This window comes from Temnothorax americanus, unplaced genomic scaffold (genome assembly GCF_048541705.1).
Source record: "Temnothorax americanus isolate GAGA-0224 unplaced genomic scaffold, ASM4854170v1 Scaffold30, whole genome shotgun sequence".
Classification (NCBI taxonomy): domain Eukaryota; kingdom Metazoa; phylum Arthropoda; class Insecta; order Hymenoptera; family Formicidae; genus Temnothorax; species Temnothorax americanus.
Genome location: NW_027509443.1, coordinates 309,755 through 335,412, shown reverse-complemented (window position 1 = coordinate 335,412; position 25,658 = coordinate 309,755). Strand labels below are relative to the sequence as shown.

General features: G+C 38.4%; 1 protein-coding gene across 16 annotated transcripts in view; it reads left to right on the top strand.

Moving 5' to 3' along the window:
- Positions 1 to 25,658, top strand: part of Cno (adherens junction formation factor afadin) — a 46,711-nt gene that overhangs the window by 3,893 nt on the left and 17,160 nt on the right. For 8 of the 16 annotated variants that reach the window (XM_077412363.1, XM_077412364.1, XM_077412361.1 and 5 more), the window contains exons 2-11: positions 10,480 to 10,591; positions 10,681 to 10,873; positions 11,235 to 11,519; positions 12,023 to 12,306; positions 13,079 to 13,178; positions 22,856 to 22,952; positions 23,135 to 23,429; positions 23,632 to 23,750; positions 24,324 to 24,587; positions 25,187 to 25,466. In XM_077412363.1, the coding sequence (XP_077268489.1) occupies positions 10,480 to 10,591; positions 10,681 to 10,873; positions 11,235 to 11,519; positions 12,023 to 12,306; positions 13,079 to 13,178; positions 22,856 to 22,952; positions 23,135 to 23,429; positions 23,632 to 23,750; positions 24,324 to 24,587; positions 25,187 to 25,466 (2,029 nt within the window). Of the gene's footprint in view, positions 1 to 4,287; positions 5,213 to 10,479; positions 10,592 to 10,680; positions 10,874 to 11,234; positions 11,520 to 12,022; positions 12,307 to 13,078; positions 13,179 to 14,013; positions 16,591 to 21,165; positions 21,348 to 22,855; positions 22,953 to 23,134; positions 23,430 to 23,631; positions 23,751 to 24,323; positions 24,588 to 25,186; positions 25,467 to 25,658 lie in introns of those variants that run through there. The other 8 variants (XM_077412365.1, XM_077412362.1, XM_077412368.1 and 5 more) reach the window with 8 other exon arrangements.

The following is a 25,658-nucleotide window of genomic DNA, read 5'->3' as shown; positions in this document are numbered from 1 at the left end:
GACGGACGCGTGTTTCGTGACGGGGACACTCGCGAGTTAACGAAGAAGGGGGAGGGGAGGGGCCAGGGCCAGGGGAGCGATGCGTGCCTCTTTTGCCGCAAGAATGAAGAATGTGCGTCACGGAATGTGCGCGGAGGGGCGATATACCTAGATACACGAGGACGCGGCAGGAAATGGCCGCTTAAGTGCAATAAACAAGCCGTTAGTACATATGTACGCATCGTCCGCGATGTATATTGACGCGATAGCGTAACGGTATGGCACAATTAAACGCGCGATAATCGCTACTCCGCCAAAAGATCCAGCATCGCGCCGAGCGTCGGTCGAGAGATAAAATCAGTCGCATTAAGGTAAATATATAGCAATGCTATATATTTACCGGGACACGTATATGTCAAAGATAAAAATATGATACAAGAAAAATATTATTGTCTTTGATTTCAATTTGCGTTATACTTATTTAAAAACTATAAAATGATAAAGGTGTCCAGACATGGGTCTCGGCGTTTGCTTACATTTACCTTACGTTATATATCTCGTCGAAGATTATCTCTTTCGGTCTTTCCGAATCTTATTGTTAGCATTTCCGGAAGTCCTGATAAATCCACCTGATAAATGCTAAACGCGGTAGTTCCCGCTTTCCCATCGCCGCTCGATATAAACTATTATCGTAAATAAATAAAATATTGTTTGTACTCAGCAAGAATCAGGTGCGAAGGCACGAAAGCTACGAAGATATGCTAATGAGAGTGAGAGATATTGTTGTTGTGTCGCGCGATAACGTAATAGACCAGACGCACAATGGCGCGCGTGATTTCGCAATGGACAATTCTGGAACGATCAAGTGTGACAGCAGTTGTCGCGACACGAGTTGTCCCCCCTCCCCCTTCCGAGGCGAGAGAGATCGAAATGTGCACACCTTTGAGAAATATTCTATACCTAATACGCGTAACGCCGGAGACAACATATCTTGACATATTTTTCAATCCTTTATCAGATAACAGTTATTACATCGGGAACAGACAAACATTGAATAAACTGCAAAAATCATTCGCGATTACTCTTCGTCGATAACATCGTCGTAAACGTGTCCGAGAAAACTGGCGTATAAATTATTTTTTAACCAGAAGATTTCGCATTTTTCTATTAGATTATACTTTTGCAAAAACTTCTTCTTGGTCGTCAGATTTTTAATTTAATATTTCTCTTCTTCTGTGTGATAACAATTAAAAGGACGAACCCTACATACATAGAATATACGTGTATAATAATCCTTTTTTAATAGCAAACAACGGTGTTTTTGCGAAACCGTTGCGATCGGTCGGAATTAAACGTTCTTCTTCGGCAACTTTGTTCCGTTGAAAACACGACAGCCGAATGCACTCCTCAAATCGAGGAAGTGGTTAATCCGATTCGTCCTGCAGCCCGATTCGGCTCGCCATTATTATATATAGGTACTATCCGATTGCGAATCGGTGATCGAAACGAGCGCGATGACATTCGCGGCGATCCGCGTTATTATATCATTATACACCAACGAGCACGTGTGCTCACCCTTTCGAATGCTCCTGCAAGGCAGGTATTATATTCCCATTGACTGGTGTTCCTCGCGTCCTACCGGTTTTTCGAAGGATAAAATCAGGTATTGCTCGTCCGAGACGGGGCCGTTCATCGATCGAATGAATGCAACGCCGAGTATAATTCGAACTTTACGCAAAATAATAACTTTGTCGCACAAAAATATAATATTATTTAAATATAACAAAGAGCGGGGGACAAGTTTAGATATCGCGATATCTTTAAAGACACTCGAAGAAATCGCTTTTATTAACGATATCGCCGCTATTAATTTTCGATTTAAATATCTTTCTCGCCCAGAGCGGTTTATAATACTTCGGTATGGTTACGGACGTCTCCTACGAGCTATTAACGGTTATTGCTTCTCGTTCAACGGTGTCTTATCGCATAATGCTGCCAATACCCGAGTATTGCTACTTGAATGGGAATTAGGGTGGAGATTTCGGGTCAACGATTCACGCGCGACCTCCTCCGCTCTTTATTTCTAGATCGACCAAATCTCTCATGCGAACATTTTCTCGATGTCACGTTATACCGAGCTTTCCGGTGCGCGCCGCCGCGCCAGCTAAGCACAACGAGCAGCAGTGTAACAAGCATGATACGCACACGACAATTACACGCACCACCGAATCCGATGATGCCGGTATGGAGCGTCTGGTATATCTGGCAGCGGTCTCTCCAAATCTTTTTCTCGCATTGTCGCGAGATCGGAAGACGTTGCCATCAATTCATATGTGTGTAATCGTGTGAGGAATTTAGAGGAATCTTCAAATCTTTCCGCGCATGGAGCACCATAAAAGCTTCCGTTATTGAAGATGATGCCGATAAAGTGAAATAATTCGCAAGCGAAATTCGACGTGGAAAAGTACGTGAAAAAATAATTTTCTGATCGGGATATTTGCACGATACGTCGATATCGAATTATCAATTTGATATTAAATTGATATATTTCTGATTTTCTTCTCTATCAGAATTTTATTTTACCTCGTATTGAAATCTTAAAGCTATAGCTATCGGAATAATTATATTTTGAATAAGAGAATGTTTGACGCAAAAAATTTGCTGACAAAGCTTTGTTGTCTATCGCGTTGTGGAAGTATAATTTACAATGGCTCTTTGTTTTTAATCGGCTACAGCTTGAAAAAGTATTTGTGTTTCAATGGTTTTCTTTCTTGTCTCAAGAACAACTATTTTAGCGATACGAATGCGTTTACTTTCCGTCACTCTATATATAAGCTCATCTACATACGTGTGATGTGTCGCCCGAAAGATTTGGGAACCACTGAAACGGTGTACGTCACGTGCGTACGTACAGTTGGGACCGGAGTGGGGGGAGGGGGGGGCAGGGGGGACGAGAACAGGAAGGGAGGGGAGAGGGAGAGGAAAGGTGAGCAGGTAGAGAAGCGTACTACTACCGCCGGGTGCGTATATATCCAGAGAAATTCGACGTATAACGTAATGCACGACGACGTTGAAAATTCGCGACGTAGCGTAGCAAAGCGGAACGGAACGGAACGAAATGGAACGGCGCGAAACAGAACGGCACGGCCCGGAACCGACTCGCCCCCGAACGATTAATCGCCCCGGCCCCGACTCGGCGGCGAGTGTAACCGGAAAAGAAAAGGACCCGCGACCTCCAGGCACCTTGCCCTACAAGCTCTCGTTTTAACCCTTTATCTTGGCCTTACCTTCATCTTACCTTCGTTTTACTTTATTCGTCTTACCTTCGTTTTGTTACCTGAAAATGCCGCTTTTCGGCTCTTTTTTCTCTCTTTTTCTTTTCGATTAGTGGAGGCTGCATTGTCAAGCCCCTAAGTTTTTTTTCTTTTTATTCTCGTCTTACTTTCGTCCATTTCTATCACCATTTCTATCGAATTAACTTTAATTTCGGTTTAACCTATCTTTTATCCTTTTTTTTTTATTTTAAGAATTAGAAAAAAATAAAAAGTAAAAAAAAAATAGACGTCACGTGTCCATTTATATCAATGCGGATTAACTTTAATCTCGGTTTAACTTATTTATCTTTTTTTTCCTTACCTTTTTCTTATAACTTATTTTTATTCTCCTTTTTTTATAAAATTATTCTTATTCTTGTTTCCGTTATTCTTTAAGGCTGATCTACAATGTGCTCTTTGCTTTCTGTTTTTTGCTCTTAACCTCTTTGCGACTATCTCGTATTTTGCAATTCCGTCGCGTAACATGATGTTTCTTGTCTCTTCTGAAGTTCGTCAATTTTTAACTTAGGCGACAGAGAACAAAAAACATCGCGTTACGCGACGCAATTGCGAAATACGGGATAGTCGCAAACAGGTTAAGAGCAAAAAACAGAAAGCAAAGAGCACATTGTAGATCAGGCTTTATACTCTTAGAAGAGTATATACAGGATAATTCTTTTCTTCTTAGAAGAAAAGGATAAAAAGCAAGTTGAACCGAGATTAAAATTGATCCGCATCGGTAGAAAATGGGCATTTTACTCTCACGATGGATCGAGGCACCACGAGGGACGACCAAACGGCCCTAACGGCCGGTGGGACTTGGGACTCTAGCCGGGAAGCGGGAACGCGGGAAGGCCGCGTAGCGAGGGAAGGCTCTTCTCCCTCCCTCGGCTCCCTCCATCTACCCCCATTCTCGGGGCCCGACCGACGGAGTCGCCTGGTCGGTTTGTCAGTCGCTTTGCCGTACGCGCGAGTGTATGGCCGGTCGTCGCACACGCGTGGAATTCCAACGAGCGTCGTTGGGTGTGGCGGGCGCGAGGCGCGAGTACGCGACGCACGCACGGCGTGCGTGTGCATACTTACGGTATAGTGACGGTGCACCGCACCGTGTCGCCGAAAAAACAAAGAAGAGAGTGCGCGGCATCCTCTTTCCCTTATTCTCTCCCGCGCTTCCTTTTCCGCGGGGCGAGCAGGGAGAGGCGCGCGAGGGAAATTCCGTCGCGTCGCCGCGTTCTCCGCGAAAGTGAAAACCGCGAGGAAGGAGAAAAAAAATATTTGGGCGTGAAACACCTCGCTCTCGGAGTTTCTCGTGCAGAGCGATCCTGAATCGGAATTCGCTGGAGAGCTACTTGGAGGAGGAGGAACCCTTCGAACGGGGAATTTTCTCGCGCGACGGTTCTACGAAAGATAATCCAGAAGCTTACCTGTGCTGCTTGTTGAGGAATCTTATCGTAACTCGCTATCGAAAGGAATCACTAAACAGGCATGCGACCTGATAAATAAAGAGGAGGAGTTTGTACCTATGTTGGACATTTCCGTTATCGTGGAGTAAACATTCTTTGTTGGCGACGATACTCGAGAACGCTTCTCCAGTGTCTTTCTTTCGAAGAATACCGGCTTTGAGCCGATAAAAATATTCTCGAGGGAGCATAGACTTTAATTCACAATTTTCTTTTTTTGAAAATTGTCGTTATCCATCGTCGAAAGACGCTTTCGAGTACTCGATTACCGAACTGGTTTATCCAGTGACGTAAATTCCACGTTAGAATTGATCCGAGGAATATATACTCGTAGATCTTTTTCAAGGAGTTTATTTTTACGAGTCACTCCTGGCAAAAAAGTGACAAATCGTCGGCGTGTCCTTTGAGGAAAGCGCGAGAAGAGTCTCTCCGGGCGGAAAGAATGACGGTGTCTGAAGAGTGAGTACTCTATCGAAATAACGAACGAATGCTATAGAATAATCGTTTTTTTATCGCGTGTCATTAAGGAAGGTGGCTGCTCAAATTAATGTGATAAGAATTAGTTCAAATTTATAGAGAATATTTGTCTATGGGAATCTGTCGTCCATGGAAAATTTTCTGCATGGTTGTCGAGTAATTAATCATTGAAGTTATACTCTTGTACACGGGCGACATAGCAAAAATATTACGACACCTGTAATGTAACTCTCGAAAGCATACTAAAAATAAAATTGTAAAAATAAAACAGCATATCGTAGCTGTTTTCGCGTAAAGCTATCGAGCGCTCTACGGAAAGCGTGCATTTGAGTCGGCCCTGACAAATGGGCGCCAACAAGTATAACTCTAATAATTAATTACTCGACAACCATGCAGACAATTGTCTTCCAACTTTGACACGGACACGACAGATTTGCATGCATAGACGAATATCCTCCATAAATTTAAACTAATTCTCATCATATTGATTTGAGCAACCACTCTCCTTAAGAGAGGTAGAAATAATATTGGGACGTTTACAATTACAAAAAAAAAAAGGAAGAGGAGAAACCAGAACGTACGAACGCGTAAATATTATCGAAGCGAATTGCCGTTAAAACGAGCAACGTAAAGTAACGAACGACATTCGTTTCGAGAGAAACCGGAGTAGGAGTCTTAACAGGACGCACGTAGCGAGATGCCATTCCAGGGCTTTTCGAATGCGTGATCACGGACGAGTGTGCCGGTGCTATAGGGTCCCGTGGCGATCCACGCGGGTGCTCGGAAAGCGGAATTTGTCCTCGAACAAAAAAGACAGGTTGTCTCGGACACGGGTGTCGTCGAAGATTAAAAAAAAAGAAGAGAGAGAGAGAGAGAGAGAAAAGGATCGCCGTGACGCGTCTAAATAGGCACCTTTAAGGTGCAAGGCGGTCGCCTTTCGTTCGGTGTTTACCGATGGCCCCGAGCCGAGATGCGGGAGCCTTGAATGCTCGTCGGTCCTCCTCTCATCTTACGGCGCGTAATAGTAAGAAACGGAGTATAGCGGAGTAAAAAACCGGGGGGGCGGGGAGAAGGATGGGGGTAGAGGGGGCTACGCCGATGTAGTAAACCGCGTGTGGTACAGACAGGCGCAGAAACGGTATTTTTGCGCGCGCGCTCAAACTCTCGGCGATCGGATATCACCGCGATGCTTTTTCGTTCTTTGTTTCTTTTTTTTTTTTTTTTTTTTTTTTTTTTTCTCCTTTTTGCCGATCGCTTCGCGCTCGAACGGAAAGGAAGTCGCGGTGAGTCGCGAAGCCGCAAACGCGACGCCTCTGGCTGCGTCAATTTTCGGCGTATTCGTACTTCGCGCGAACACGTACGGATGTCCCATGCGTGTGTCATGATTTTCGGTCGTTCGAGGAAGTCCGCTTCTTGCTCAGGCGCATTTAGATTAATTTTTTTTTTTTCAAGCAGCGATAAGCATTGATATACTAATAGCGATATCGATCGAAACCAGGTGAGGAATGTGATCGTAGTTTTATACTGTCGATCTTTTTGGCATTAAAATTAAATGTTGTTCAATTTTACAATGTACGACTGCATGGTTTGTCCACTGTAAACAGTGTAAACTTATCATATGGAATGTAGTATTGGATGTAGAACATTATAGTGATTGTTAACGTTCTCATATTGCCGCCGAGTCTTATGAATTACCTATAGGAGCAAATTTTGGTTGTGTGTGTATATACGCAATATAATAAATATATAAAATGTTGTATAGTATGTGACTGTATCGCATAATAAATATAGTATCACAAATTTTACTTTACTAAAAAGATCGATGTGAATAAAACGGTTACGTTTTTTTATTTTATCAATGTTCGTTGATGCATGTACCTATATTAATACATATCGACCAATGTATCGATATATATCAATATCGTATTGATTTATATTGATTGATATATTATTATCAATGATATAAAACGTGCACCGCAGGATGACAATACTGTAATTCTCTCACGTCGTCTTGAATCATCTTGAAGCATCAATATAACCGACTGTACAAGCGGCGAGAAAGAAAGAGGGAGGGAATGAGAGAGGAGAGAGAGAGAGAGAGAGAGGGAGGAGGAGGGAGACGCGCGTTATGTATAGGTACTTCGCGCTTTGAATGTATCATGAGGTTGACACTCCCGAGTCCCGAGATCGAGCGCTCCGCAATCGAGAAAACGGCAGGGGGGCAGGGAGGAGGGAGTATCGTTGAAGGGCGATGATGAGGATCGCGATTCGACGACTGACTGATCGCATCGAGGACGGGCACTCGCGCGATACGCGATCGCGAGATCGCGCGCGGCTCGTCCTCGCGTTCTCGCCGGATTCCCTTTCCCTCCGCGCCGTCCTTTCCCCTCGCTCGCGCCTGATGCGAAATACTCGCGTATACGCGAGGCGAACGAACGAACGGCGCGCTCATATTTTCGCGTATGAGTCATCGCGCGGGTTTACCTGCACGCGCAGAGTAAAACGCGTCGCGATGTTGACGTACGCACCTCGCGGCGTTATCGCGACGTCGATCGCGCGGTGATAGACGGCGGCGACCTAGAATCCGCGATATATTCCGCGATCTTCTTCGTCGAGGAGCGCATTTAAGCACGCTAAAACGCCTATACTTTCCAATCCAGAACGGTCCCCCCGTGTTTCGTACAATTTTCCTTCCGCGCGCACGCGCGCGCAACTTTCGACGTTACCTTGCAACATCTTATTTTACTTTCAAATTACGATTATCTGTCACTTTTAGTACGGATCGTTTGAACGCGACCTTATTTGCACGTTACCTCGAACATGTTCGGTCGAAATTCGGTCTCAGAAAAGTAGCGTGTAGTAGATTGAATTTCTTCCTGTCTTTTAATTTCACTTGATTTACATTATATTGCGGTTCTCGTCCAACTTGCATTATTCTACAGACTAAATTAACATTGACATTTACGATCGTCGAGCGGAATCTTATTCCTGACGAGCTAACTTTTGTGAATTTTATACACAGAAAAAAAGGAGTATTCTTGATTTGAAAATATCTTTAGTTTCAACGTTGGAAAAGTTGGAAATCTTGAAATGAGATTATATTGCGTTAAACGAAGAAAATTTTCTTGCGTGAAGTCGTTGGGAGCTTTCCAGCAAGCGACACAGGTCGACACAAGCATCGTTCTATCTTTCTTTTTTGGTAATGAGCAACAAAGATAAAACGATACTTGTGTCGAGTTGTGTCGCTTGCTGGAAAGCTCCCTATATAGTTCAACCATGAAAAAAATGTTGAAAATAAAAAGTTGACATTCTTATAAGAAGAATAAGAAGATATAGATTGTTTCGTATATATGCAAGATTACTATAATCTTCTTATAAGAATGTCAACATTTTATTTCAACATTACAACATTTTTTTTCTTAGTTGAACTATATAATAAGTTCATTCAAGCAAATTTTCTTCGTTTAACGCAATATAATCTCATTTCAAAATTATATATCTTTGTGTATATACCTATCCAAGTATAATATCAGTGTTGATTTGACACTTATTTTTTTTCTGTGTATATTTTGCCTCATGCCTTTGAATGTTTTTGAACCACGTGTTAATTATTCGGTTGTAAAACACAATTTTATACTGAAAATGTAATATTACATTATTGAATTGACGATTCATTTAATATCACTTATGCTAATAAGCCTACAAGGAATTTACTTATTAAAGGATTACGTTATTTTGCAACTTTGTCTCCTTGAATTATGAGCTTTCTTTTAAAAGCTCGTTTAAATTACTTTTAGATGTCAGGTCAGGTGAGAGTTAAATTGGTGCGTCAAAGGGTTAATGCTTGCGGTGCAGTGAACCCTTAAAAGAAATGCGCGGACGCGCTTTTAAGGTTTTAAGATCGAGGACAAGAGACGGTGCCGTGAGAGGGCATGAGGCGGGGTACGGGGAGGGGCGACAAGAATGCATGGCACGTGACTGCCTCTCGAGGATCGTCTCGCTGTCCGGAAACTGCGAGGCACGATCGCGCAGTCTCTCTGTTTGTTAAGATTTAAGTTAATTAGCGTCGCCGCGCCCGGCCTTGACGAGAACTTCAACCTTAATCAACTAAAGTTACTCAACAACTAATCGAGCGAATAGTTTAGTTAGCGATATAAATTAATTGACTCGGATTATTGATCTCGTTTAATTAGCCTTAACGTCAAATAATTGCAGTAATCGAATTCGTAAATGACGCGGGTTCGCCGGCGTCGCCCGGTGCGCCGGGTGCGCATTTTTTTTCCCGGTCACCTTGTATTGTTGTATTCGAGGAGGGTCGTTTCTGAATGCGTCGCATGCATCGGATACACTCGTGATGCACAGTGCCGCATAGCGAGAATCACAACATACCGAACGTGATACCACGTTGCGGCAGCGGTATGGTGCGCGGCCTGGTGCACCGAACAGACGCCTCGCGCTTTACGTCTGCTGATGTGATAATTTATCTCGTGCGGGTATCACAACAGACGGTGCCAGGCCCCGCGCCGGAGGCGGAGGGAGGCCTGTGAAAAGGCGTGAAACAAAATCAAAGCGGCCGCGTGTTTCTTAGAAAGTTTATTTAAAAGTTTCCCGCACGGTTCTCGAAGATTTAAATTCGGTTTCTAGAGACAATAGGCAGATTATATACGTGGCTGTTTGATCGAGACGGGAGCTTGTACGATTAATCCGGGAACGAGCGCCTGATTTTTTATGCATGAATGGTTATCTGGGGTGACTTTTACACCCTAGTTAAAAATCATTGTTGTTAGTTATGTCTATTTTTTATTGTTCTGTATAATTTGTATTAGTTGTTGAGGACAATGTGTATATATACATTTACTCCATTTTTTTCTGAGAAAAAAGTAAGAAGGAACCAAAGAAAATATTTAAAAAACGGAAGAAACACATTAAAATGACGTGAACTTATTTTTTCGAGACTGGGGTATAAAAAATAAAAACCACCCCAGGCGCTCGTTCTCAGGGTTAAGGGAACGAAACACGAGAGAATAAATATTAAAAATTTTGATCCCATGGTTTTGTAGCGTACAAAACTTTCTAAAAATGTATCTGTTCATCCGTTTGGTTCTTTAATTAAGAAGCCAAGTTCGCGAACACGCGGTCTGCGACTTCCAAGAAATCGTGACGCGTTCAGTAACGTTAGACGTTCTACAAGTTCCGCAACTGTGTCGGCTACTTACAATTACATTTATGTCGTCCGTCGTGTTTTTCAGGATGGCAACGGAACTGGCGAATAAAAAGGCAGAGCGGGAAGCTCTCAGGGGGGTCATACAGCAATGGAACGCCAATCGCTTGGACCTGTTCGAACTTTCTGAGCCCAACGAGGTGAGTGTTGCCCAGGCGACCCATTTAAATTTCGCGTGATCGTCTAGCTCCCGCAAGCTTACTCGAATTATGCTATTTTTTCTCAACAGGATCTGGAGTTCCATGGCGTGATGAGGTTTTACTTTCAAGACAGCGGCCAAAAGGTCGCTACCAAGTGCATCAGGGTCGCCTCGGACGCGACCAGCCAGGCGGTAATAGAAACTCTCATAGAAAAATTTCGTCCCGACATGAGAATGCTATCCGTCCCAGAATACGCCCTTTATGAGATTCACGAGAATGGAGGTGAGTAAAATCAGATTACGTGAAAGAACAATATCGATTAAAACTAAAACTGCGCATTTGACGAGAACTTTTTATAATTAGATTAAATTAAAATCTGATGGTTTATACATCTTTAAATTAACGTATAACGTATATGTACGTTCCTTAATTAATAAATTTTAATATACTTTCAACATACCATGAGTTTCTGTTAACTGAATTATGCCCTTTAAATATTATACGTTTATATTTAATTATATTTGAATTAATGACTTTTTTTTAGTTGAAGAAAAAGATCTCAGTTAATTTTATCTTTTAGTAATGTTATTTTTTCTAAAGTGTTTTAATATCGTTTGTACCTTGGTTTGTACTTTGTTTATAGAAGAGCGTAAACTCGATTTAGAAGAAAAGCCATTGCTAGTTCAACTAAATTGGCATATAGACGATCGGGAGGGACGCTTCTTGCTGAAGAGGATCGACGATAAGACCAATGCGCAGGGCGTCGGTTTTACTTCAGCCGAGGGTACTAGCTTCCGAAGAAAACTGAGCAAGCGGGAGAAAAAGCAGATCAAGAAGCAGGAGAAGCTCAGTCGACTGAAGAGCTTGGAGCAAGACGAGAACGCGGCGCCTGGCGATCAGAACGGTGTCGCCGAGAAACTTTATACGGGTTAGTAAACATTATTTTTAGACTGTTTGTATGAAATTACTATTTATATAAAATTATTAAAGGATTAAATAACGCGTGAATATAAATAATAATAAATACAAATATAAACATAATCTTTAAAAAATATCTTGACTGAAGTGTTTCAAAAAGAGATCGAAAAAGGTTATTATGACTGCAGTCTATTTGATACTACAAATGCTTTGAAGTGTTCTTCTTCTTTTCCTTTCTTCACTGAAAGAAAGAAGAAGAGGAATGCGGAACGCAGCTTATATTACACTCTATAGTTTAAGTATTTTTGTGCTTTAATTGTTTCGTTTTTCTTAATGCAAGATTTAAGAATAGCTTAGTATATTACGTAAAGTATAATAATTCAATTATCTTAATTTGATTACTGATTATCGTGTTGTAATGAAAATAGCAAAAACGAAATAAAGATACTTCTTTGTCGTGACTCGTATGAATGTTTTTCTTTTCTGTATTAATGATGTTATTATCGCTTTTAGAATTGCCTGAGACCAGTTTTACGAGGAGCATCTCGAATCCGGAAGCGGTGATGAGACGACGCCGTCAACAGAAACTTGAAAGGAGACTCCAGCAATTTCGCAGTAAAGACGGCGGTCCCGACACGGGCGGCACATTGAAAATTTATGGCGAGGCGTTGTGCAAGGACGTGCCATACAAAACGCTGCTGCTGAGCGTGCGAGATTCCGCCGCTCAGGTTGTGCGAGAGATGCTTTCTAAATACGGCCTGGATAAAGTGGACCCGCAGTTATATTGCCTTGTGCAGGTATATACGTGACTGTCGTTTATCTGCGGATAGATCATCATATATGGCAGATAAATTTGACAGATTTTAGAAATTTACTTCTTCGACGAATTTCGATCAAAAAGATAGCGCATTTCAAAATTTAATAATTGATGTTAAATTGAACTTAATTGTTAAGGTGTTTATTGCTTAATATTAAAAAATATTAGCATCTATTCTGCAAATAAAATTTTACAAAAAAATATCTCAATTTGTTAAATGTATGATTTGAAAAATGAAGGCAAATATAAAAATATAGAAATTTGTAAAATACAATATGTATTTAAATGTATACACATATAAAATATATATTTATAAAATAAATAATTATTATTAAAGGAAGATTAATATAAAGCTAATAAACAATAAATAAATGCGAGATAGTTACAATAATGAGATAAAGTATATTAATAGTTTGCAAGATATTTATGAAGTTAATAAAAACATTTATCAAGTAATAATAATATATTTTGCTTAATTTAGTTTAAATAAAACATAATTGATATGAAAATCTATCCTCTAATCTCTAATATCATATGAAAATTAAAGGAACATAGAAAACATAAAACACAGTTTTGTTAGTGAGCTGCGTAAATACTAAATATTGTAGACAAAAATAATTTTTGTATAATATGATACATTTCTGTACTTGACATTTAATTACCATCGCAATTTTTGGAAATTATGCATAAATATTAGATAATTTTTGTTAAAAGCATATATTGTACAAATCACTATCTTGTTTATGATGTAGGTTAATAGTGAGAACGTGGGCGGCAATGCACATCAGGAGTACATATTAGACGACGACGAGTGTCCTTTGGCGATATTAATGAATCATCCTTCCACGCGAGGTAAGAATTTACTTTTACATCAATACTTTATGCTTAGCTGCACAATCGCTGCATAACTCTAATAAGCAGTGTTCTGTGTATATTTTAACTATTAAAATGAAAAAGAGGAAAGTGGACTTAATACGATTGGACTTAAATAATTTTACATTTAAAGTGTTTAATATAATATTTATAAGTGTGTTTGCAACGATTTTTAACTTTCCTCAGGATATATTATAAAATTAATCTCTGTACATTTTTGAAAATACTACATTTTAATATTTACTCTAATTTTAATAATTAGTCTTAATATTTTTTTATTGAGAATTTAATAGCAAGCTAATACCGCAATAATAATTTGATGTAAAGTACGTCAATAATGATTTAACGAACTTGCTTATTTTTATATTCAAATTTAAAAGAATTATGACATAACTTTAATCTTTTATTGAGAAAACGAATTTTTTGCAAACTTTTTACTTTTGTTAATTCTAACAAAAACTAATTTAATTTAATTTTTAGTTAATTTTATAAATTTTATATAATACAATTTTAATTTTAATTTAAATAATAATATTAAAAAGTTAACTGATATTTGATTATATAATGAATATTATTGCACGAAGTGTGTGTGTGTGTGTCAAGTAAAAATTCTGAGACATTTATATATTACACGAGAATAATAAATTGGATATAGAGAGTTTTGCAGACTATTTTAAGTTATATTAAGTATAGAGATTTTTAAAATATTCGTAAAAAACTAATTTAAAAAATAATCGACTTGGAAGAGTTACATATGTCTACAGTAGAAAAGAACGGTAGAAGAAGATAATAGAAGTTAACGGGTGCGGAGGAGGAAATAATTCTTGAAACATAGATGATGGAACAAAATAGGAGGATTGATCTGATGAGAAAGATTGACATCAGAATTAACGAGATGACAACAAAAGTTTAATGAGAAAGAAGACTAGAAAGAAAAAAGACTACGTTAAAGAGAGGATTAAATTTATAAAGTTGTGCGTAAAAAGTGCTTTTAATATCAGCTGATAAGGGCGAAAGTTCGTCGAGAGGAGCGACAGAAGGAAGAGAGGAGGAGCCGAAGTATAGAGGGTAGTTGACGTGGGGGACGTAAGGGTGGCAAGGAGAATAACCGATACCAGCATCGCCTCAGTCGGCTCATGTCGTCGGTACCAGCGCCAGTGCGCGGGCGCCGTCGTCGCCGCCTTGTCGTCGTCTTTGCCCTCGTTTCGACTTCGTCATTCACGGCGAAATAATTGCCCGTGATGTCCGACAATTGAGTCGTTTGAGCCTGAATTCGTGCAACGAATCGACCAGTCGTTAATTTTACCTGAGACCGTGAACATTTAGCGCCGTGTTGCCTAATTATTTTTTCACTTTGAAACGTTTGTATGTCGAACCCGGAGTCCTTCAACCATCATCGAATTTACGTGACGAAAGTGTACTCGCCCACGCGTTTGGTGATCCATTGTAGCCTGGATTGAGTAAATAGACGTGTTATTCTTTGCAACAACATGTATAAATACGACGCAACGTATTAATAACCATTCGTTTGACTTGTTCTATCGAAGCGCAGCAGAGAATTCGGAGTGACAAAATCGGATCCATCCACGGCTGCAATATCCCTATAATTGCACGAAGAAGTGGTCGTTACAATTACACGCGCATAACGCGGAGCAACCAAGGCGTGGCGTCATTGAACACGATTAGCTCATCATCGACGTATCAAAGACTTTTCACAGTAGCGAAAGTGGAACCACCCACTCACACGGTCGCGATAATGCGCCGTAATCCGCACGAAGGAATAAATAACTACGTACGTGACTGAAGGAGTAAATACGATTATACACGCGAACGTAAAGCGTTAATGACCAGCGTCATCGAACCCGAACACGACATATCAAAGAGAGTGAATTGATGAAAGTGAACCCTAACGCGTATGATAACCCGGTTACTCTGCGCAATTTCGTGAAGTTCCAAGTGACCATCTTGAGTCCGATCTACTAATTAAGTCATTAGTAATCATAGCTCAACGTAATTGAACTTATTCGATTTATTACAGATAAAGAAGACATGAAAGATTTGTAACAGCAACGTGATACCTATTGTCTCGTGATTCACGTAAAGGACAGACGACCGACTATCGATTACATGCATAACTTAGAAGCGGACAGTGCAAAAGAATTCGATTGGTCTGTCATTACTGAGGCATCATAAAATAATTGTACAAATCGCGCAAAACCTTGACGAAGTGCGCAGGTGTCTTCTTGACCAATAACACATGACACCTGATTGCAAGTCTCAAAGTTGATCTAATCAAACGATCGAATATATCTTATCGATTATACTTCTGGCGAACAGTGGTTATTATGGCTATTACAGGATACCTCCGGGAGATGCCGAGGCAACGACTTTATCTGATCACTAATTATCGCGTGATCATTACAGATTACGGATGGTGCATCGCTACGTGAATTAATGCGTGAGCTGTTCGCCTTCGTTTTAACGCATCAGCAAAGTTGAATATCAGATTTGCGTGAACAACGAAGAGACCGATTTGAAAACTGTCAATTGCATGATCGACAACGTACTATTGACCTATTGTTGCACGTAAGTGCAATCATTCAATTTAAAGTCCCGAGTAAGCTCTTTATTGTCGATAAAGGCTTTCTTATAAATCGCGCAACCTGCAGTTATGATCTGTAAATATCCTGCAATCTGCTCGAGAATTATAAAAACGATCCACTACGGTCAATATCAGCACGATCCAATACTGTGCCATGATGTGTCACTGTGAGAGCCCGAAATAACGTTTTAATGCGACCATCAGCAATCATCGTCCTGACGATGTTTACGTGACTATCAACAGATCGTAACTCGTACCTGAATGAACGTATCAATATTTTCTTCAATGTATCACCACCAATATCGATTATCATATCCGTAACGTTAACATCGAGATTCAATTAAGAACACGACCAATTGAACAGATTTATAATTTTTTCAATCGAGCTATTATTAGATATAGGAAGCATAGAACGGCCTCCAGTTTGCTTTCATAGTCTAAGCTTGGACAATGTCAGCACACATATAAATCAAACATCAAACAGATCGATAGAGATAGATCAAGGATAAATTTGAGTCAATTCGCTTTAAGTTCATCAGCATTATAGAGAGAATTGATGCCGAAGAGATTTGATTATACGTCCTAACGTCCGTGGACAATTAATTGATATTGATAAGATTCACCTGACCAGTTTGAGGGACCAGCGGATTCTCAAGTTTCACGGGAAAACGGAGCAACGAAAGAAGGGAACAAAGAGGGGACCAATATTTAACAGCAGCAATAACCGACGAAGGGACCACGAAATTTAATTAAATAAGGCAGTCGTCATGATGGATTGGGGAATACGACGTAAGCTCCTATTAAAGCTGATCGAATCATGCATGACGCATATAAAGCTGAACTTTCTTCTTGATGTGGTTCTATGTGTTACCTAGCCAATTTGTTGAAATATATTATTTAAACGTCCCTGCTGTAAATTAGCAATGTTGAAAACTTGAAAATTACTTAGCGGCAATATACATATTTTTTTCCTGTTTATTTAATTTTTTTTTGTAAGATACCTCCTCTGCGATCATACTCGTCTGCTTTTTACTGAAGGAGAATGACCGTTAAAAGCAGCAAGATTTTATGTTTTATTATATACAAATTTTGCGCATTATTGAGTTTTTCGATAACTGTTGATAAGGTTTGCAGCCTGTCCTGTTTGCATGTATATATTCCACGTTGTATTAAAAAATAATAGCCCAAGAGGTAATATTAAATATTATTAGAACACATAAAGCTTCATTACAGACAATTTATATCATCATCATTTCGGAAAGAAATATCGAGATTTTATCGTTCAATATTGTCGAGCGTATAAAATTTTCTCGATTTAAGACAACCATTATCTGTTTATATATATAATAACGAATAGATATTAAAGAGAAGATTAGTTTTAAAGGGAAAGAAAAATACGCGGCATATAGTTGTACATGATCGAGTAGAATGTTTCTCTCTGGATTAAGCAGGTTTTACGCGCCCTAAGGGCGAACGAAGGGCCGCGCGGCCGGTAGGATAGAGGAGGGTTAAGGGATGAAGGCACGCCGATCTCTCGTGATCTCTTTTACGTGCGTCGTGCGTATACGCATCGCGCGACGGCACGTCGCGTCGCGGCGACGGCGACGGCGACGGCGACGGCGTGTGTGCACGTCGGAATTGGGTCCGCGGGAAATCAATAAAACGCCGGAACGATCTGCGTTATATGTCGACCTACATTCGAGCACTAGCGTGCTACCTTCGTTTTTCTAAAAATATCTCGGGTAATTTCTCCTTTCCGCCTGGCGGAATAGTCGCGTGCACCGATCCCGACGTGTTGCTCCGTGTCGAAGCGAAATTTCCAAGTTTCTCGATTGCGAACGGCGCGGCGATGACCGAAACCGCGATTTCCGATCGAAACGATTCGGATCGCATTCAGCGCGGACTCAATCCGTGGAACTTTCCGCTACGATTTTAGTACGCTGAATTTCAGTCGAATCAATTATTTTTAGTTGTACAATTATTTTTATCCTCATATAAATAGGTACATACGTGGATAATCTTCTAAAATAAACGAATATTTTTGTGTTTTTTTCCCGAATCAATTTGTATCTATGTATAATATTGAAAAAAGTATTTTGATAAAAATAAAATTTTAATGTCATAATTCTGATGTGCTTTTAGAGGTATTAAATTTTTCAATTTGTAAGAACTTCGATATTATGTTTTTAAAGAAGCTTAACTTCTAAACGACTTAAGATAAAAAGCCTCGAAGATCAATCAGTTTAAAGTCCGTTTATCACGCTTTAATATATGTAATTTTTTAACGTATAATTTCTGTGTGTGTGCGACAAAGTTTTATTCAAATATTTTCTCATACAGGATTATACCTTTCGCCAAAGATTAAAAAATTGAATAATGCAATAATATATTATATTTCTCAAGAGTTCTCAAGAAATTAAGGAAAGAATTTTATATGGAATAACAAGAATTTTTAAGGAAAGAATTCCTTAGGAAATGGATTGCAATTTCAAAATTTGGAAAATAACAAAATATTTGAAAACACCGTAAAAATCACATTTATTAAAAACTTGCTCAGCTGTATAAAGATAAATGTGACTGATTTGAAAATAATTAATTGGCAAACTTTTTTTTAAACTGTTTTTAGAAAAACGCTTTAACTTTGCGAATTCTTAATTTAAACTAAAAATTTTATTATTTTACAAACTAAATTTAATTTAAACTAAAATAAATATATTTTTTAAAGCATTATGATTATTGCATTAAAATTGTATTTAAATTCACGTTTTGTTATTATATGTATACTTAAATATAAAAAGGATAAGATGACCCGACTAAGTACATAAATCTCACTTTAAGGGTATAACTGCCTATTTATGTATTAATGTAATATTACATCAATACAAGAATTGGTAAACAGACAGTTTTATAAATGGACTAATCTTTATATCTGAAGAATCGCGTACTATTTCAAATCTCTTTTTATCGATATCTTTTTATCACGTGAAAATTGGACCGATACTTATGAATGGTCGGGCCGATATGAATGGAAAACATTTCTAAGAATACCTGTTATTCTTAGCAAAGCTTTCGATAATGAAATTAAACTGAACCCCACGGAATTTTTATAAAACGAAAATCTTTCTTTGATGATTGGGACGTATCAATAGTACAAATCATTATTTGATAACGTTCTATAAGATACAAAATCATAATTTAAATGTCAACGTATGTTGGCTCTTTGTTTATTTAATTGACGGAAATATTTTCGCTTGTTTCACCGTCTGTACTTACACCGTATGTAATTACACCGTAATGTTATAATGTATTCGATAAATTCGGAAAACAGGATTATATCAGGATTGTGTGGAATATTGTATCGTTCAAAAAGTATCATTAGTCATAGACATCAAAGACCAGGTCAAGAAAAAGTATCAATAGTTGTAGATTAGTAATTTAAAGAGTCTAGTAAAAGAAAAGTTATTGCCTGCTAATTAAATAAAAAAAATAGTTTTTTTCTTTCTCTCGGTAAAGAATTTAAATTTTAAATAAATTCTTGCATGAATGTTTCTGTATATATAATATATATATTATATGTATTTTTTTTATATATAAAAGAGCCAACGCTAACGATAAGCATATATCTTTTTTCAGCGTTTTTTTTCTTGCTTTTATTTTTTATTAAAAATTAACTATCGTATGAATCCAATTCGATTTAATGCGGAAGCTAATAAATAATTTGCAGCGAATAAATGAAGCCGGATGCTATAGTTCCGTATAGTACAAGGGGCACTCGTCAACACGCTTGCGCCGGTCTCACGTGTGCAGTATATCGTATTCTTGTTTCTATATACACACACCTGTGTGTTGTACGGGACAGAAAGTAACAAGAAGTTATACACCAGTGTTGTTTTAACGGGCGAGCCGCGTAGAGTATCGTTCTGCGCGTCATGGACATTAAAGGTGTTACGCGCTTTCGCTTTCGCGTATGGCTGTTTCACGCGACGCGAATAATTACGTGCGAACAATTAACATTTTTCGGTTGCGTTTATAAACGACGTGCTTGAAATAAAAAAATGCAAGCTATTAATTCTCTCGTAAAGTGCGCGATTTATCGAATGTGCTTGACGATGATTTACGTCGGCTAAAATTTAATTGAAATTTTAAACGGAATTTTTAAACATATATTAAATCCTTTATATAATATACATCTAAATTACAATTCCTAATAATGTGTGTGTGAACCTTATTACTTAATTACGTTAACCTTGTTGGATTTTAACATTTTTCTTCATGCGTTACGTCTCGCTCGTTTTTGGGTTGCTTCTTATTCGATTAGAACTTTCATAGTTAATAAAGTACAATTTTTTAATTAATTTGATAAAAATAATATGCCGTGTAAAGAATTTACTAAATGATAAATTACGCGTATAATTAAAACGATGAACGACGAAAATTTAAGCAAATTATTTTGATTAGGATAATGCTTTGCCCTAATTGAATTGTTCTTCGGCAAAAAATTGATTAACAATTTAATCGATTTTTGTCAATGACAAGAATCACGAAAGTGAATGAGAGTAACGTGGTCGAAGACGCTTAAAGGTTTATAATACAGTATAAAAATTTTTAGTTATTTTTAAATTCAGGATTATCAGTCAAGTATATCGAGCTATTTTTATTTATTTGATTTTCGCTTATCGTATTGTTTACGTGTGTATCAAGCTAACGTTTGTAATGTCTATACAAATCTTTTGCGTTGCAATATCACGTTGGCATTTACTGTCGCGTGAACTGAAAAGTTTAAAGCTATGTATACAAATTGCAATAAGTGCGCTTTACTGACATGTAACGGAGTTGTTTTGTATCGTTCCCAGAACTTCGTATTTTATAAGGATATTTTATAGCGCTTTGAAACATACTAATCGATTTGTAAATGTATATACCGTTCTGGGAAAATCGCCATAAAGCCATAAAACATATAATATACTTGTTCGCGATGTCCTCGGATAAAATTGATCTATTTTCCTGCTTATCGCTTTATGCGACTTTGATTCCAAATGATATGAACTTTTACAATACTTTTATGCACCGCTTACAAATATCTCACTGAATAATTCTTCGCACAATAAAAATATTTCGCTATTAATTTTTCACAAAAATCTGGTTTATTAATAAATACTTTACCCATAAAGATTACATATAACTATATTAATGGAAAAACATTATGATGGACAATAATAGAGAATTTAAAATAAAATCATATGTCGATTGTTGTTTTTGTTATATTAAATTAATAAAAAATATAAAGTTTGAATTAAAGAAGTGAAAAATTTGCTTTACAAAAAGGTATATTTTTGCGACAGTTTGATGTGAATAAAGAGACACAAAACGTGTCTACAAAACGTGCCACTGATACGAAACTGTTGGAGTATCGGTTGTGATTCGAATAGAAATCTTCTCGTGATTACATATCTATGTTATTATTCGTGAATCGATCTAAAAGTGTTACATGATTGGACTTTGGCCATTCAAGCCACGCCGGAATGGCAAGGCGGAGGTGATGTTAGGTGAGTGCCGCGTGTGCTTTTAATGAAAATTTTAAGTTTCTTTGAGTTCTGAAACAATTCAATCTAAGATTGCACAAGGTTCGAAACTAATCGAAGTTTTCAAGACTTAATTATGAGTCGATTGTGCGATTAAAGCCTTTAAAATCGTAGATTGTTCGACGAGTCTACGAAGCTCGCTGATTTCTATCACTGTCGAATATCGAACGCTTATTTATGACTTTCTGAACTTGAGAATTCTTCGAGATTTGGAAGCTATTAAATTCGATGATTCGTCGAATATAAATTCCCTCGTAACGCCTACAATTTAATTTAGAACTGCGATAAACCCGATATTTGACATCGCGACGAAAATCTTTTTAACGCTAATTCTTACAACAAATTTTGAAGACTGCAAATTCTAACAATGTAAATAATTTTGGACAGTTTTCTAAACATTAATTTTTACAATAGATTTCTTTCAAGAAATAAAAGTAATTTTGGACGGAATGAAACTTGCAACATGTTGTATACGTGCAGGTGAAAAGTAAAAAATATTTTTTTTTTTACAACTTTAAACATAATTTCTTTCTTAAAATTGCGATAGAGCATTTTATACTCAAATTATATGCAGTGAAACTATTTTCTTTCTTCGGGTTTTGGAGAAAGCGAATTTTTTCTTTCGTCGAGCCGTATAATACTCGATGGGTTCGCTGCCGAAAGCACGAGGCGCCGCGCCGTTTCCAGATGCAAGGACGAGGGAAAACGTGATGAAAACGCCGGCGACGGCGGGTGCAATGACTGTGCGGCGCGCTGACCCGAAGCCGAGAGTCATTCTCCCTTTCCGTTTTCTTCCGTGAGAAGCCACCGTGTGCTTTGAAGCACGCACACGTGCGTTGCCGCGTAGGAAACGCACGGCAGTGCTGTAACGCGAGAAAAATGCACGATCGCTATCTAGCCCATCATACTAATTCGACGATTTACCGCGCGAAGCTTCTCATGCGCGATTATTACACGCCACGCATCTTTAAATCAACGACGAGCGTTCATACGTTGCCGATATGAAGGAGGTCTCCTTCCCTTTTTTATTTCCCTTCTTTCTTTTCAACCGCTCTTATCCTTCGGCTTCCTTCCCAGAACTGTACCGATATGATCTCTGATGCCCTTCATTGCGCTCATTATCTACTTTTATTTATTGGCGAACTATTTATTTATTAATTTCTTTATATCCCTTAGCAATTTTTTTTAAGAGAATTTTAAAGATCCTTGATAAATTTTGTGTGTACATCAATTTTTGAAATATTTCTCGTTCTTCAGCAAGTTATTGTAAATGTATCAATATTATAATCTTTATGATTTGTACTCTTCAGTATACTGTATGAAATGTATTATAAATTTATAGTATAACTTTTTTTTGTTTTTATAAATTTATAATTTATATATATGTATTAGAATAAGAATATATATGTACATAGTCCAATTTGTTTTCGGTGTGCTTGAATAAAATCTTACGACATGCATTTTTCTCGCAGGTTCCATTATGTTTCACGTGAGGAGGAGGCCCGCAGATTACATGCCGCGGAAACGTAAAAAGAAACCAGCCGGAAAGTGGAACGAGTTGGATCACAGGTACGTCACAGTTTTGGGGGACTGGGGGAAATTGTTATTAAAAGGACATCAGACATTGCCTATAAACGTTTAGTTCATTATTAATTGCTCATACTTTGATGATGAGTTTATGATTTATCCATGCAGATATTTAATTATGCAGTAACGAACATTTTAGTGATAGCTGCGTTTGCTTTTTACAGGTACGAGGACGAGAGGCTACCATTCCTACTGGAGCTTAATCCTGATGGCAGCGATATCCCGAACGGCGCCGGAGTGCGACACCGATTACAGCCGAATGTCACGGAGGTCGGGTCAGAGAGACCGATAGGACCGCAAGCGGTGCAAGCGCAGACGTTGACGCTGCCAGGACCGACGGTGATGCCCAGGCATTGCGTTATAGCCTTTACCGAGAACATTGTGACCCTCACGCCGTGTTCCAGAGACGCACATACGTACGTCAATAACCAGAGGATACATCAGACGACCATTCTGCAGGTACGTGTCTCGTCCGTTTTTGCAGTTGGGATATGTTCGCATTTTGTATTTATATGACCGTTTATGTAACTTTTGGTTGCTTTTTAAAATATGGATCGCAACGCGAGTAAAGAAATTAATATTTAATTTAATATATCGAATTGTTGGCGCATCGATTTGAAGAGCAAATGTAATGATAAGCTTCAATGTTGCATGCTTACAGAATGGAGCTATCATCAAATTCGGCAGAATGCACACCTTCCGATTCATCGACCCGGCGCCGGAAGAGCGCATTAGGCAGAGACAGGATTCTAACAAACAGATCGACTACGCTTACGACCGGTAAGTTCGAGACACGTATTCCTTTCTCTCGTCATTGCATTCAGGTGAGAAATAGACGTGATGCACGAATGTTGCTCGTTCGTTGCGATTAGTCAGTACCATGTTCTTTTATGTATCTCAATGTGAATGCACTTACAACAATAGTGTTCAGCTTGTTACAATTATCAGATACTCTTAATGCCGTATTGCATTAAATTTCATGTATATATATTTTTATTAGTTACTTGAATATTAAAGTTTTTTTATATGTTGGCTATGAAAGTATGGAACACTTTCAATAAATACTACAATTTGTAAATTGAAAAGCATACTATAAATCTCTTTATTTAAATAAAAAAAAAAGAGAAGATTATATATAAAAAACTTTTTGATATTAATCAATAAATTTATCATACTTTATTAAAAATCTTCCATACTTTCGGCGGAGGCTGTAATTTGAGGCTGTAATTAGAGAATTGAAACGCATTTTCCCATGAATTTTTATTACTTTTTCATTTACGTTTATTTCGCTCGATATGCTTTACGTTTGCTTTTCCCGTCGTAATGTTCGCTTCGCACGCGTGTAAACGATAGACGCTCGCCGGACGCGACCAGTCAGGACGTCAGCTCGGAGAAGTTTCATCCGGGATCTGGAACACCGAACGGCGGTGGTCAGATCCCGGGTCAGGCCCAGGAGCGGGCGGCCCCGTCGAGCCTCTCGAAGTCCGCTGTCGCAGCAGTCCGTAGCCCTCGTAGTCCCACGCATCCGCCGGAGCCTACGCATAATTACGAGACCACATTTGATCTGGATGGAAACGTGGAGACCGCTAGTCTGAGCAGCAGCAGGGACGGCAACAGGTAGCAAATCGGAACGATAAATCTACGGCGGTTTATGATACTTGACCTAGTCGAAAAAAGATTAGAACTTACTGTTAATATATAGAGTCGCATTTATAACGAAGAAAATCTCGATATAATGCAAAGCTCTTTATTATGAAACCTTTATCACGAACAGTTGCGATGTAAAAGTGGTCTTTAAAAAATTCTGTTAATTTTTTATAAAATGATTAAGAAGTATGCTGGATGTAATTAAATTATTTTCGCGATTTAGAAGTTTCTCTGAAATTCTACCCCTTTACATTTACAGCTTGCCGATTTAGCCAAGTTTTTTCAGTTTATCGAGTGCACAATTACGATACATTATTAAGCATTCTATTATTAAGCATTCTTTTAGAGTAGCAATGCATCGTAGAATGTACACTATTAGTGCTTTCTTACAATATATTGCAAATACATAGAATTATTCATATTTAAGGCAGATGTAAAACATAACGTTGTATGAATTTATGTCGTTAAACTATTCTTTCTCGAAATATTAATAACATTTACTTTTGAAAAAGAAGATTTAAAAGTTTGAAGCCAAAGAAAGGAAATTAACGTCTATCGATTATTGGCAGGCACTCACAATACGATCGGCAACCGCGAGGCACGGATCCGATCTTGCCAGCTGTCTTAGAATTCCTCGAGGAGACAGAGGAGACATTCCTCCACGCTGTCATCACCGATGTAGAACCCTCGGCGCCACAATTTAAGTTGGCGCCAACCTATACCCTCTATCTCAGCGCGAGATATCGCGCCAGCACTCACTATAAACCAGAATTGCAGCCCACGGAAAGAGCGCACCGACTTACCGTCATGTTGGCGAATGTCGCTACCATGATTCAACGCGTTATCCAGGTATTTTATTGTTAATTTTATTCTTCTATTTTGAGCAATAAAATACCTGTGATTTGGAAATTACTCATATAAACTTCAGAATATTCCTGAACTGTTTAAGTGAATATATTAAAAAAGAAGTGTACTAGTTCAGATATTTGGAAAAGTATAACTATAGCATAAGTTATTCCATATGATAGTATATGTCAACAG